This window comes from Magnolia sinica, chromosome 15 (assembly GCF_029962835.1).
Source record: "Magnolia sinica isolate HGM2019 chromosome 15, MsV1, whole genome shotgun sequence".
NCBI classification, from domain to species: domain Eukaryota; kingdom Viridiplantae; phylum Streptophyta; class Magnoliopsida; order Magnoliales; family Magnoliaceae; genus Magnolia; species Magnolia sinica.
This window is the reverse complement of record NC_080587.1, coordinates 64,001,569-64,016,064: the sequence shown is the minus strand read 5'-3', so window position 1 is coordinate 64,016,064 and position 14,496 is coordinate 64,001,569. Positions and strand designations below refer to the sequence as shown.

General features: G+C 36.3%; 1 protein-coding gene across 1 annotated transcript in view; it reads left to right on the top strand.

The window, feature by feature from the left end:
• The window catches only part of LOC131226610 (replication factor C subunit 1-like), a 69,381-nt gene that overhangs the window by 29,691 nt on the left and 25,194 nt on the right, over nucleotides 1-14,496 (top strand). The window contains exons 17-19 of the mRNA XM_058222183.1: nucleotides 7,249-7,373; nucleotides 9,007-9,079; nucleotides 9,180-9,272. Of these exons, the coding sequence (XP_058078166.1) occupies nucleotides 7,249-7,373; nucleotides 9,007-9,079; nucleotides 9,180-9,272 (291 nt within the window). The remainder of the gene's footprint in view (nucleotides 1-7,248; nucleotides 7,374-9,006; nucleotides 9,080-9,179; nucleotides 9,273-14,496) is intronic.

Sequence of the window (14,496 nt, the reverse complement as noted above, 5' to 3'; positions counted from 1 at the left end):
ATGAAGGGTGATCAAAGATTTGGATTCCAAAATCCATCTAATTTTCTAGGAGTTTAAATAACCTCTATAAAACTAATTGGAGCAAATTATCTCCGTTAGTCTAAATCAATCCAAGTGTTTTTTTTACAACTAAAGGCTAGTTAAAATATCTCATCGTAAAGAAACTAGTGAAAGTGATAGCACATACAATCAATAGATCCAAGAAAATACTGAGATCATGCTATGGTTGTGGAACAGTATTGAAACATCTGTAAAGGAGGTGTGGGATGTAAATGTTGTTTTACTTGTGTGTTTCCTCCATTATTGATCAGTTACAGAAGTTGCACTTCATCGCGTGCCTACCTCCATCCACTCTCACACAATATTGCCATCCAATATCATCACTGTCCTGTTGGTTTGTCCCTTCCGTTATATTCTCAAGAAAGCACAAGTTACAATCCTCAAACTACTCTACAAAAGTACAAATAACGCGCACATTACAAATTATAGTACTTGAACAACCGTTACAACCAAGGTGTTCCATAACGGTAACGGTTGCCGTTGTGATACTAGCCGTAACGACCGTTACGGCCCCTGTATCGTCCATTATGGCCCTTTTTAATTTTTTGAAAAATTTGTTACAGGGCCAATACAGTTGCAGGGCCTTTACGACTTGTTTTTTCTGTAATGGCTGTTTCGGCCCCGGAACGTGTAACGGTTATGATCGTTACCGTTATGTAACGACCTTTATGTAACCGATTTTGAATACCTTGGCTACAACTCCAACCCCAAATGGCATATACGCAAGTTACACTTTACAGTTTATAAATTTACAATTACTACAATACAAACCCAGTTTTGAAACAACTCTAAAGTCTAAGAAGAAAATAATCAAGCTTTCTTGTTACCTGTCATGCAAAGTAATAAATATATATGAAATTAAACAAAAGTTAGAAATTTGCATTCTTCCAAGGTCAAAGTTCCAACTAATTGCAGATTCACCTATTGTAGTTTGTACATGACTACATGTACTATAAGTTTACAATCATAAAGCATAAAAAAAAAAAAAAAAAATTCACAGAAATAGGTGCGAAAATAGAAAAATTTAAAAAAAAAGGGAAATGCATAACCAAATTTGATCTATTACATGTTTTTCCACATTCAAGTATTCTACATGCATCGCAACCATTAAGCATCAAAATTGGAAAATAAATCAAAATTTTCTTTTTTCTATCTTTTTCAAAAATCACAGAAAAACTTCTGAAAATAGAAAAAAATAGGAAAATTCATAACCAAATTTGATCTATTGCATGTTATTCCACATTCAAGCATTCTGCATGCATTACAACCATCAAGTATTGAAATCGGAAAAAAAAACTGAACTTTTTCTTCTTCATCTTCTTCTTCTTCTTTTTGTGTGTGTGTGTGTGTGTGTGTGTGTGTGTTTTAAAAATAATAAAAAAATAGGTGTGAAAATAGAAAAAAAATTGGAAAATGCAAAACCAAATCTAATCTATTGCATGTTATTCCACATTTAAGTATTCTATATGCATTGCAACCATCAAGCATCAAAATCGGGGAAAAAAAAAGAACCTTGTCTTCTCTCTCTCTCTCTCTTTCTCTCTTTGTTGCAATTTTAAAAATCCATGGAAAATTGGTGAGAATATATCAAAAAAGAAAAAGAAAAATTCATAACCAAATATGATCTATTACATATTACTCCACATTCAAGTATTCTACCTACATTGCAATCGTTAAGCATTGAAATCGAAAGAATACCAACTTTTTCTATTTTTTGCTTTTTTTAAAAAATCACAAAAAATCAGTGTGAAAAAAAAATAATAATAATACGAAAATGGATAATCAAATATGATTTATTGCATCTTATTTGACATTCAAGTATTCTATATGCATTACAACCATCAACATCAACATTGGAAAAAAATGACCATTTCTATTTTCTTTCATAAAATATTCTCTCTTTGAAAGTAATGAAAAATTAAAAAAGGAACAGCAAATCGAGGGAAATTTTAGCAAGATTATGTCGATTTGGTGTTACACCCTTTGATTTCATCATTTCCAACAAGAAATCACAAAAAAGGTAATAATCTCATTCAAAAAAAAAAAATAAAAATCCCCAAATGGCCCACTCGAGATTCGATCCCTCAAATCCTTATTGATTCGAAGTTTTAATCCTCAAAGATGGCACAAAAGTAGTCGGATTTAGCTTAGAATCAGTTTAGGAATATTATATATAAAAAAATAAAATCAAAGAGAAGTGAAAATTCGAGTGCAAATGGGGCTTTTTATAGGAAAAAAAATAACCGTTACGGTCTGTCCATAATGGTTGTTACTCGACCTTTTTTTCTTTTTTGGGTGACTGTACACCCCGTATTGCATAATGGCTTGTACCATTACGGTCGTTACATAACCATTTTTTAATACCTTGCTCTCTCTCTCTCTCTCTCTCTCTCTATTTTCCCATCTGTTTTTCTTCCTCTTTTCCATTTCTTTTTGCTTCTACATAATCCTACAACATCTAACACAGTTCTAACATCCTTTTTTTCAATTCATCCTAATAAACTAATTTGATTTTCTTTTTCTCACTCATTGTGAGAAGATGTCTATAACAATGTTTTAAATAGCGAATATCGTGTAGCTTAGCATTCGCTCCCCTGGAGCATGAGGCATAAGCTACATAACATATACAATAAGCTACATGCTACTTTTAGGTTTTAATTAAGATTGCGTTTGCTTCCACCAAATATCATGAAACTTCATGATATTTTGCACCAAATTAGATTGACTAATAATGAAGTTTCATGATATCCGGTGTAGCCAAACAACCTAAAATAATCGAAAAAAGAGGGGAAATATTAACTATAAAGATAAAGAAAGAGCAATAGATCTAATTTAATACTGTTACTTCTATTATTTTACTAAAATTGCTAAAAAGATTAACTATTTTTTTATTATTAAAAAATAGAAAAATGTAACAAATCATTGAAAACATTATTTGATTTTTATTTTAGTGAAAAATAACTTGTAGCATAAGCTACGTAGCGTGCAATGTTTGCCATGTTGCGTGTGTTTGCCATGTTGCGTGTAGTGTATGTAAATTTTATCTAGTGTTTTGAATAACATCCATAGTGTAGCTTAGCTACGACACTACATAGCATTAGCAAATAGCATAAATCCCCTGTAGCATAAGCTACAAAGGTTGTAGCGTATGCGTAGCGTAGGTAGTGCACTTGTAGCATATGTAGCGCACACTGTTTTTTTTTAATTATTATATATAAATGATAACTGTATTTTGTATTTTGTACTTGCTCCCAACCCGTGGGATTATTATTATTATTATTTTCATACTTGTGGCTTGTGGTTTCAATTAAACTATTAATTAAGGTAGTTTGCTTAGAAAGTTGTTGATGTGATACTTATTAGATTTAGTGTATATATGTGGATTGGTTTTTGATAAATGATAATTAACAACTTGTTTGAACATGCTTATACTTGAAAAAATGAATCATCTTTTAGGCATATATATACATATATACATATATATATATATATATATTTGATTTCCTTAATATTTATCTTATTTTTTCTATTTTTAAATTAAAAAATAGAAGTATCGTGTAGCTTATGCTACATGCTATGCTACTTACGCTACCCGTTACAAAGGGTTGAACGCTACGCAACACGCTACAGAGGGGTAAATGCTATGTGACATGCTACCGCTATTTACAACACTGATTTTAGCATGTACCCGACTTAAAGCTATTTTCATGAGCTACGTAGCAATAAGGATAAGCTATACCATGTAGCATAAGCTACATGCTTTATAGCGTAAGCTATTTAAAACACTGGTCTATAGAATTACCATTCCTGATGATTAGGTGTTGTTTATGTCTAGCTTCAGTGAGGCTTGGCCTTATTATTTGTCTCTTTTTAAATAGAAGGGCAAGATGCATGTGTACTTGCATGCACTCAGAAGTACAGACACCTGATTCTTCACAAGATGTTCTGTCTTCTTCTTTTTTTCTTTTTTGTTGTCCTTTTTTTTTTTTTTTTTTTTTTTTTAGTGTTGCCACATGATGTTCTATCTTTTTTTATTTTTTATTTTATTTAGTGATTCTAAGGAACACTTTTCAAAAGGAAGGAAGAAAGAAACAACATCTTTTGCAGATTTGAGCTGTCACTAGAAGCTCTGAAGCTAATGATATCTGTTGATAAATTCTCTAAGAATGGTAATCAATAAAAGGATTGCTTCTTTGGTGATTGAAAATGGATTGCCCCATCTGTAAGTTTAATCCTCCCCTAGTTCAAGTTGAATTTAATTTAGTTTGCGTAGGCTGGAAGAGATCAATTGGCATTGGAGAATGTCTTCAGATTTTCAGGAGTGGTGGGCCTCAGTTCTGCAAGGTGAAACTTGAGTGGAGTCATGGTGTTAGAGGTGAGGTGAGATTTCTGTCATATGCATGAATATGTATTGCAATTTGCAAGCGAACGTTTTAAGCTGAAGTGGTTGGGATGTAAATAAGCAGTGCTACCTGGACAAGTGGGATGGTTGCCAAGTGCCAAATGTCCTCAAGTGTCTGGCATGTCACTTCCAATAAACTAAACAAGGGGATACTTCCATAGCATAATAAATAAAGTAATGTTAAAATAAGAGAAACAAAATAAAAATAATAAATTTTGGTTTAATCAAACTTCAACTTTTATAAATCTCATGCAATGACTGTTTGAAAACATTGTAGCCTACGGGAACAACATGCAATGGATATTAAGTGGATCTCATAAAGAACAGAAGATCCCATCAAATGAAATAAGTAGGCTGAGTTTACTTGGGAGTTATGACCTTTTATAAACAAAATAAGTGAAAGTAAAACCCCAAAGTGGATGATGGAATCACTTTTAATTATTATTATTATTTTTTCCCACATGCAGAGTTCAAACACAAGCTTGAGTGCAATGTCACCAGTCCATGTCCTCTGAAAGAAGAGCATAGAACAATCTCTCCAGAAGCAGCCTACTCATCATCAGTACATCTCCACCTGCCCTTCTCATTAATAGTGTGCTTTGCTCTTCACAATCACTCCTAAAGACTACCAAACTCTTCGATCTCTTCATCTCTAGGGTTCTTCTAGAATTATAGAATCCATTCTACCCAGTGTTTTAAATATCGACGACATAGGCCGTTATATCCCACGATATATCTTGTATCCCACCTGTGGGATATGAAACGTAGAAGTAGTGGGATATATCCTACATGTTTGATCCAGTGAGCATTTTTTATTTCTGATCATTTTTTTCCGTAAATTATGTTAATTAAGTGTCAAATTGTTACAAATCAATGATATTTCATGTTTTGCGTGAAAAATCATGGACTGGGAGCTTCAATTTCGAGATTCGGAGGAGAATGACCAAGTTGTGGAAAATTGAAAAAAATCAAAAATTTCCCAATTTCTCATAAATCGGTGCAATCTTTAATGTCCAAACATAAAATCAAACATGTATGTAACCTGATCTAGTGATTCCTCTTTTGCTTTTGAATGTATTGCTTGTGTTTCCACGTCTTCGTACATTTATAAATTATATGAATAAACTTTAAATATACTTGCATCAATTCAGTTGGACAACGCATAAATTAGGACCCCATATACAAAGAAAACCTATTATGTACACTTTTTTTTTTTTTTTTTTGACTTGAAGTGTGTATTTATGTCTTTTTTAACAATCATTGAAATTTCATTGAAAAATTCGACCAATTTCCAATGTTTCCTCATGTTTCCAACAACAACAATACATTACGCGATATAACCAATATATCCCATGCGATAACCGATACGTATCTGTATCCCAAGGGTGCGATACGTAACACGATACTGATATTTCGAACATTGATTCTACCAACAATTGAGGGGCAAGTAGCAATTGTTACCTCTTTCACTAGGGCTACCCTATACAATATAGCAAAGTCCCGAAGCCCGTTTCAACATCAATCATCTTGCCAACATCTTGTCCTCATCCCATCTCCTACTTAAGTTGCCAAACCCTTTGAGAGGCAATAGCAGATTTTTAAAATCACGGCCTTGGTATCACCAATGATCATGGTTCTAAATGTTGGTGTCGGTTGGCGTATCGGCCTGATGGAAAAATGATACGATACGGTGTCGCATATCAGTATTGGGGCCGTATTGGCCTGTATCAATCAGATTTTTTTTTTAAAAAGCAAAATAATATGGAAAAATATTAGAAAATTAGGAAAAATGAGATATCCAAGAGCCAATCTTTCTTTTCTTTCTTTCTTCTTCGTCTTTTTTTTTTTTTTGTTTGGTATTTTGACCGTGTATTTAATAGTGTATTGGACCATTCTTTGATGAAATATTGTTTGTCGATTTGACTTGTTGAAGGTCAACTAAATGAGCTCTAATTATACACAAATCAAGCATGATTGGTGAACAATGGCCCATTACATTGAAATACAACAAAAAGAAGAAGAAAATATAAAAAAGAAAGTGAAGGTTTGCCCTTCTTTCTGATTTTTCCTATAATGGTCCACTTTGCTTTGATTTGTCGAATCCCATTCAAATTGTTTGTTTTGATCCCAAAATAGGTCTGGATCTGGCCTAAATAAGTTTTTGAGCTTCTTCCATTGTTGAAATGAAAAAGAAGAAGAAGAGAAGACGTGAAATTTTGAAAAAAAATCAAAATCAAAATCAAATTTGGCCTTTCATAGGCATATCGGCCCCGTATCGGCCAATACAGGTCAATTTTTTCGTATCGGACCGATACAACCCCGTATCGCGTATCGACTCTTGCCAATGATACACCTAGCAACACAAGGCAATTGTAGATTTTCTTTGGAATTCATTGGATAGTTTTTTTTTTTTTTTTTTTTTGTGGTTGCATCATTTATATTACAATAACATCATTTTAAGTTGCTACTTAGTGACTTGTACAAAGTAAAAATGTCAGCATGCCATACATCCTGAAATCAAGTGGTCAAACACCTAGATCCATGTATGGGTCTAAATTGCATATAGGTATCTAAATAACATAGTTGATGTGACTGTAGGTGTTCAGTTATATAAAGTGGCTTGTGTTTAGAACTCATCCCATACCTTTTTCTTTTTAATTTTTTGAATGCCAACTTATCCTATACGTTGATGTTAGATTTCCTGTTTTTGTTAGTGATTATGTTAGTTCCACTGGGGTTATAATGCTGTATCGGTTGTTCATTTCATAATTGGCCTGATTTTTTAGGGTGAACGCAATTTTAATAGATTTGGCGGATGGCTGGGGAAAAACTCAACAACGGGCAAGAATTTGAGGCTTTTAGAGGATTTGCATGTGCATGTTCTTGCTTCGCGTGAATCTAATTCAGACAGGTCAGGCAATAATGATTTATTTTGGAAGTGATGGTGTGCTATTGATTTGGTTGTTTTGTAATCTTAATTTACACCGTCAATAGTCTAAATCTAACTATTTGTTGTTATGCACTGCCAAGTAAGCTTATCTACCTACTGCCATATAAGTTCCTGGTTCTTTGTGGGTAATTTTCTGATTTTGTTCAGGTCTTTTGGATGAAAAAATCCTGATATATTTAGCTCTAGCTTTGGATTCTTTATATTATTGTTATCGTAAATATTCTACTGGTTTGGACCTTCAGAATTAGTTTGTGGTGATCTTCTTCTTGTGTTTCTCAGGTTGGAAACTCTGTAATTGAATATTGATATTTAAAGCACAAACTGTGCCTGGTGGGTCCGGATTGTAAGCAGGAATAGTCCCCAAGTATTTGTGTTATTGTTTGGTGTAGTTAGTTGACACTTAGATCCTAGGACCTTCTCCTATAGTCCCCATTTGGAATTAGCAGCTTCTGAGGGCCCTTTCTGATTTCGCAGTTGGGTTTTGATGATGACGACTTAGCAAAATCAACAGATCATGTCAACCATGTTCCATTCAAGTGGGGACTTGTCTTCTAGAAGCTTGAGTTGTCAGAGAATGTCTCATTGCGATCTTCCATGTTTACTAGCTAATTCTGAGGTTGTATGTGTAGATCCTCATGGATTGGTGATTGCTATTCGAGGATCACGCCCAGCCATGCAATCAATCTAGCTGCCGTTTTGGTATCGACCAGCTTGGCTACTGATCCATTTTTTTATTTTTTATTTTTTGGTATCGACCAGCTTGGCACTATGATTTGTCTAGGATTTGCTGACCTCTCCCTCATTTGCTTATATGAAATGGACCCTTTAGTTGATGCAACACCACTAGAAACCCACAAGGGAAGAGGATTATCTTGTACCTCTGCTTCAGCTTGTCTATCTCTGCCCCCTTTGTGGTTTGTTCTTAATTGTTTACTCATGCTTGGTTCAGCCTGCATGATGCTGGCAGCACCCTTTCTTTTTATTGTCTTTCAAGTAGTTGGAAATTGCCTCTGTCCATAATGGTCAACAAAATTTGTTTAGCTGGGACATCAAAATTGGTAGTTCAATTGTCTATTGCAGAACCTACACTAGTGCAGGCTGTTTCTTTCTGTTAATTAAATGCTTTTTGAGGTCTTTCAATTATGCCACATTGTCTGTGGGCTTACCATCAGACCCGTAGCCCTCTGAATACAAGCACTTTGCATACCATCACAATACCAGGGCAAACAATTGATCTATATGAGTTTCCAAGTTTTGAACATTACCCAAATGTTCTTTTCACTTCGTGAAGAAAATAATTGATAAAGGAAGATGCATTATAGATACATCTTGATTGGTGCTGCATAGTGGGGCTATGTCATTTCCTAGTTTCATTTACTTTTGGATTGATCCCACTCCACAACAAGCATCAGAAGTTACCTTTGAGGTGTCTTATGAATTTGGCATCTTTCTTAATCATTCCCAGAAAGGAATTAGTATTAAAAACAAATTCTAGCTCCCATATAATTTCCATTTCAGCCAAATGTTGCATGGAGACTCTGTGAACTGATTTCTTCTATCGTAGTAAGCATTTTTAGTTTCATGAATATTACAGGCGGACACTGAGACTTGATTTCTTCTCTCTTCTTTTGAAACGGTTAACGGATCCTCTTCGGTCGCTGCCTAAGGTTTGAATTATATCCGGTTGAATACTGGTATGAGATTTTAACATCTTAAGAATAAGCAGAAACAGTAACTGAATTCATATTTTCAAATGAAAATGATCAGGATGCTGCAGTTGAAAAAGTTGTGGAGTTCATGGATGCTTACTCTTTAAGTCAGGAGGACTTTGACACTATTGTGGAGTTATCCAAGTTCAAGGTATCTCCACCTTACTCTATATTATTTCTCTTGAGGAATGACAAAATGGTACTTCTGTAGTACAAACGGTGTAACATCTTCTACATGCTGACCTTGTTTTTATAATATCGTTCTCTGAGGGCATTCTCTTGTATTTCATGATATGGTAAGATGAAAACTAGAGTTGGGTGTTTCTGGTTGAATGAGTTTATCAAGAAGGTGCTTTTGGAACTTTTAAAGCGATTTTGGACCAAAAATCACAGAAATATATCTTCTTATTTGGCAAGTTCCTACTCTATCTTGGTTTTTTCGCCAGTTTTATTTTACAATCTAGGGGCATATCCACCATCTATGGAAATTTGAATATTCAGTTTAGCTTTTCAAGGGGAAGCCCTCTGCACATTCAACGTTGGATCCCCTCAAAGGCCAGAGGGAGTACTGCAGAATCTTTGGACTTCTCTTTAGTGAGTGGCTGAGGCCCGGGGAAGAAGAACCGGTTCAGAGATTTGATCCATCGTCACCCCTTGATACAATTAGTTTCTTCATTGCAAAGTTTCATGTTGGATCACTAGAAATGAGATGATTGACTTGCCAATGGGTGAGGTCAAATTTGCATGTTCCAATGGGCAGGCAAAACCAATTAAATCCAAGTTGGATAGGTTTCTCATTTCCCCATAATGGGAGGAAAATTTTCAAATGGTACATCAAAGAGGACTGCCTAGGACTATTTCAGATCATTGTCGAGTGGTTCTTGAGATGGATGAGGAGGTTTGGGGCCCTAGGCCTTTCAGATTTGAATTAGCATGGTTACAAGTAGAGGGTTTTGTGGAAAAGGTGGACGAATGGTGGCAGTCTTTTTCAATGGAGGGAGGTGTGGGCTTTATCCTTTTTAAGAAACTTAAGATGTTAAAAAGGAAGAAGTCTAAGTGGAAAAAAGATTATCTTTAGGGCCGAGAAGAAGAAACAACCGATCTGCTTCAACAAATTCAGTCTTTGGACTCCAAGGAAGCTTTACACGAATTATCATAGGAGGAAAGAGCTTGGCAAGAGGTGTATAGGGCAAAGTACAATGCAAGGCTGTGAGAGGATGAGATCAAATGGAGACAAATCGAGGGCGTTGTAGTTGAAAGAAGGTGACAAGAATACTAAATTTTTTCAGGCAATAGCAAATGCCAGGGCTAGAACAAATAAGATTAAATCCTTAGTGGTGGAAGGGGAAAGGAAGGAGGGTAAAGAGTAAGTTTGTGTTGCGATGGTAAAATTTTATAAGGATCTCTTGACTAAAGAGAAGTGGAGAAGACCATTACTTGATAATTTGGAATTCGAAGCGGCGGAATCTTTGGAAGAGTTCTTTTTGGAAGAAGAGATTAAGAAGTAGTGGAAGAATTTGGGGGAGAAAGCCCCAGGGCCTGATGGTTTTCCAATGGCGTTTTTCAAAACGTTTTCGGGTCTTATTAAAAATGATGTCGCATGATTTATAAATGAATTTTATGAGAAAGGTATAATAGCGGGGGAATTGGGGGCTACTTTTATAGTTTTATTACAATTACTCCTAAGAAGTAAGGTGCCGAATGTCTTCATGATTTTTGCCTGATAAGCTTATTAGGGAGTCCATATAAAATTTTGGCAAAAAATCTCGCTTCCAGATTTTGAGGGGTGTTTGGAGAAGTTATTTCGGCCGCTCGAGGTGCCTTTGTGGAAAAGGCAAATAGTTGACAGCTTTCTAGTGGCAAATGAATGTATTGATTCTGTAATAGGAGAGGAGAAAGAGGTGTTGTCTGTAAGTTGGATATTGAAAAGGCATACGATCATGTTGATTGGTCCCTTTTGGATTATATGTTGGGTTGTAGTGGTAAATGGCGAGTTTAGATCTAGACATGTATCGAATCAGTGAAATTCTCTATTTTGGTGAATAGTTTGTCGAACGGTTTTTTCTTAGCTTCTACGGGGTTGCAGCAAGCAGTGTTCGAGTTATCGGCGAATTGTCGATAATATCGACGATAATATCGGTGTCGCCAGCTCTGCGACACCGAAACCCCCTAAATTCGTTTCTCTGCCAGTTGTCGGCGAAATATCGACGATTTTTTCGGGATGGGCGATATTATCGGAATATGCATTTCGTACTCCATTATCGACGAAATATCGGGAGATATTATCGGCGTCCGTCTGATATTTTCGGAATCTCCACTGTAGCCACCAACCCCACGAGAAAACTGTAGCTACCTACCCCTCTTTTCTCTGATAAATATCGGGGATATCGGGGAAAAAAAATTTCAAAGTGATTTTCGTACCTGGTTAATCGGAAGTCGGAACCGGAGCTGGAAGAGGAGCTTCTCGATCGACAGAGCCAGTATGTGTACGCAAAACCCTTCTTTTCTCGCCATCTTCCCTCTTTTCTCGACAGAGCTTCTCGGTTTTTTGAATTTCTTCCTTCGAGCGAAAATCCCTGAAATCGGATTTCACACCGAGCGAAAATCGCTCTCGCACCGGCAAATCGGATTTCGCCGAGCGAAAATCCCTCTCGCGCGAAAATCCCTCTCGCGGTGAGGAGTTTGCGCCCTACGAAGGTGAAAATGAAATACCTCTCGGCCTGGGAGGTAAATCCGACGGCCGCTATGCGAGTACGCTCCTATCGTACTGACTAAACTCAGTTGGGCCCACGTTGAATGCACGTGTGGTTTATCTAAGTCGTCCATCCGTTTTTCCATCTCATTCAAGGGGTTGAGCCCAAAAATTTAAGCATATCCAAAACTTCCGCGGCTCCAAGAATTTTGCAACGGTAGACGTGCAATTCAACTATTTCCTGCAGTGTGGTCCAGCCATTATGTATGTGGGCCTCACCATGATGTATGTGTATTATCCACTCCGTTCATCAATTTTTGCAGATCATTGTAGGGCTTTATCCCAAAAAAGAGATGGATAAAAGTATCAGGTGGACCACACCACAGGAAAATAATAGTAATTTGATATCCATCACTTAAATCCTCCTAAGGCCCACGATACTGTTTATTTGACATCCAATCTGTTAATTAGGTCATATAGACCCAGATTAAGGGAAAAAAAGAAGATCAAGTTGTTCCAAAACCTTCATGGCCCTCAAAAAGTTTTGAATGGTCAAAGTTCATTCAACACTATTTCTTGTAATGTGGTCCAATTGACATTGGGATATACCTATTTTTTTTTCTGTACAATAAAATTATCTATAAAAATAGATGGACAGAATGGATGAAACACATACCTTGTGGTGGGGCCCACAGAGCACGGTAGGGGAGTAGCCAATCAGTTTCCAAAGCTCAAGTGAGCCGTATTACAGGAAAAATGTGGCCAGGAAAATTCCTACCGTTGAAACCTTCCTGGGGTTCAACAGTGATGTTTAGATGCCATCGGTATCGTTAATAATGTCATTACTATTGGGATGAACTCAAAAAAAAATAAAAAATTAGCTGAATCAAAACTTATGTGGCCCCACGAATATTTCAACTGTGGACGTTTAATTATCACGTTTTAGGCTTACTTGAGATTTAGATACGGTTCGTTTTTTGCATCATGTCCTAAAATGAACTCACAAAACGGATGGACGGGGAGGATTTTTCACAAATATCACAGTGGGCCCCACCTAAGCTTGTAGCGCAGGAAGGAAAACCGAGTCTTGCGCTGCTGTTGAAAGGGGCGTGGATGGCTGTTTGCGTACTGTGTACAGCATGCTAACCGTATTGAGTAAACTCTGTGGGGTCCACCGTGGTTTATGTATTTTATCCAGTTTGTCTATCCATTTTACAAGATAATTTTAGGGCCTTATATCAAAACAGAAGGATATACAAGGCTAAAATGGACCACACCATAGGAAACAATGTGAATTGAAGTAATACCGTTGAAAATTTCTTGGGGGCCACAGAAGTTTTGGAACAAGATTATATTTGTTTTTTCCTTTCATCCATGTTTGTTTGATCTCATGAACAGTTTGGATGAAAAATAAACATCACTGTGGGGCATAGAAAGGTTTCAACGTTGGAAATCATTATTTCCACTGTTTCCTGTGGTATGGTCCACTTGAGATTTATATAAGCTTCAATTTTGGGCTCAACGCCTAAAATGAGATGGAAAAACGTATGGAAGTTGTGGATAAACCACATAAATTCACAGTGGGCCCAACTGAGTTTACTCAGTACAATAAGAGTTAACTCAATAAGCAATCTAATTTCGGGCGCATTGGCTACAGATAAAAGCTGTAGCTAAAAACTGTAGCCAAAGGAAACAGATTGGCTACGCCCCCTACCACCAGCCATGGATGGTGGTCGGTGCTTTGTGGGCCCCACCATGATGAATGTGTTTCATCTATGCCGTCCAACTATTTTCCTACATCATTTGATAGAATGAGACCAAAACTTAGGTATATAACAGTCTCAAGTGGACCACATTATTGGAAAAAGCGTTGAATAAACTTCAACCATTAAAAACTTTTTGAGGGCCATAAAAGTTTTGGATCAAGCTTATCTTTGTTTTTTCCCTTCATCTGGATCTGTATGACCTAATCAACAGATTGGATGTCAAGTAAACGGTACAACCATCTTTAGGAGGTTTTTAATGGTGGATATGCAATCACAGTCCCTATTTTCTATGGTGGGGTCCACTTGAACTTTATTATGGGCCACAAAAGTTTTGTATAAAGCTGATATTTGTTTTTTTCACTTCATCTAGTTTTATGTAACCTTTTCAACGGGTTGGATGGAAAATAAACATTATGGACACATTATGGTGGGTCCTAATAAGTGTTTAATTGTGGACCGTACAATCACAACCGTTTCCTTTTGCATTGTCCACTTGAGACTATATCTGTTTCATTTTTTTTTTTCCAATACTCATCATGTTGTATGTATAAATCACAATAGGCCCCATAAAGTTTACTTAGTATGTAATCTACAAACTCTTTCCTCAATTGTAATTTATATGAAATTTTGATTTGATCCAACATCTTAACCCTTGAAATGATTTGGGCTTATTACACTGAATACGAGCCGATGCACCTTTTTTGTCGATTATTGCAAATTTGTATACTACTAGGGAGCAAAATGTCGTCTGGATCGGGAAAAGGAGGAGCACGGGACATTGGGTGGAAACATGGACGGCCAGTGGAGGGGAATAAATATGGAGCCATATGCAACTATTGTGGCCAAGTGATACGGAGTGGGGGAGTGTCTAGGCTAAAGGAACATTTGGCAGGGGGATACAAGAATGTGAAAGACTG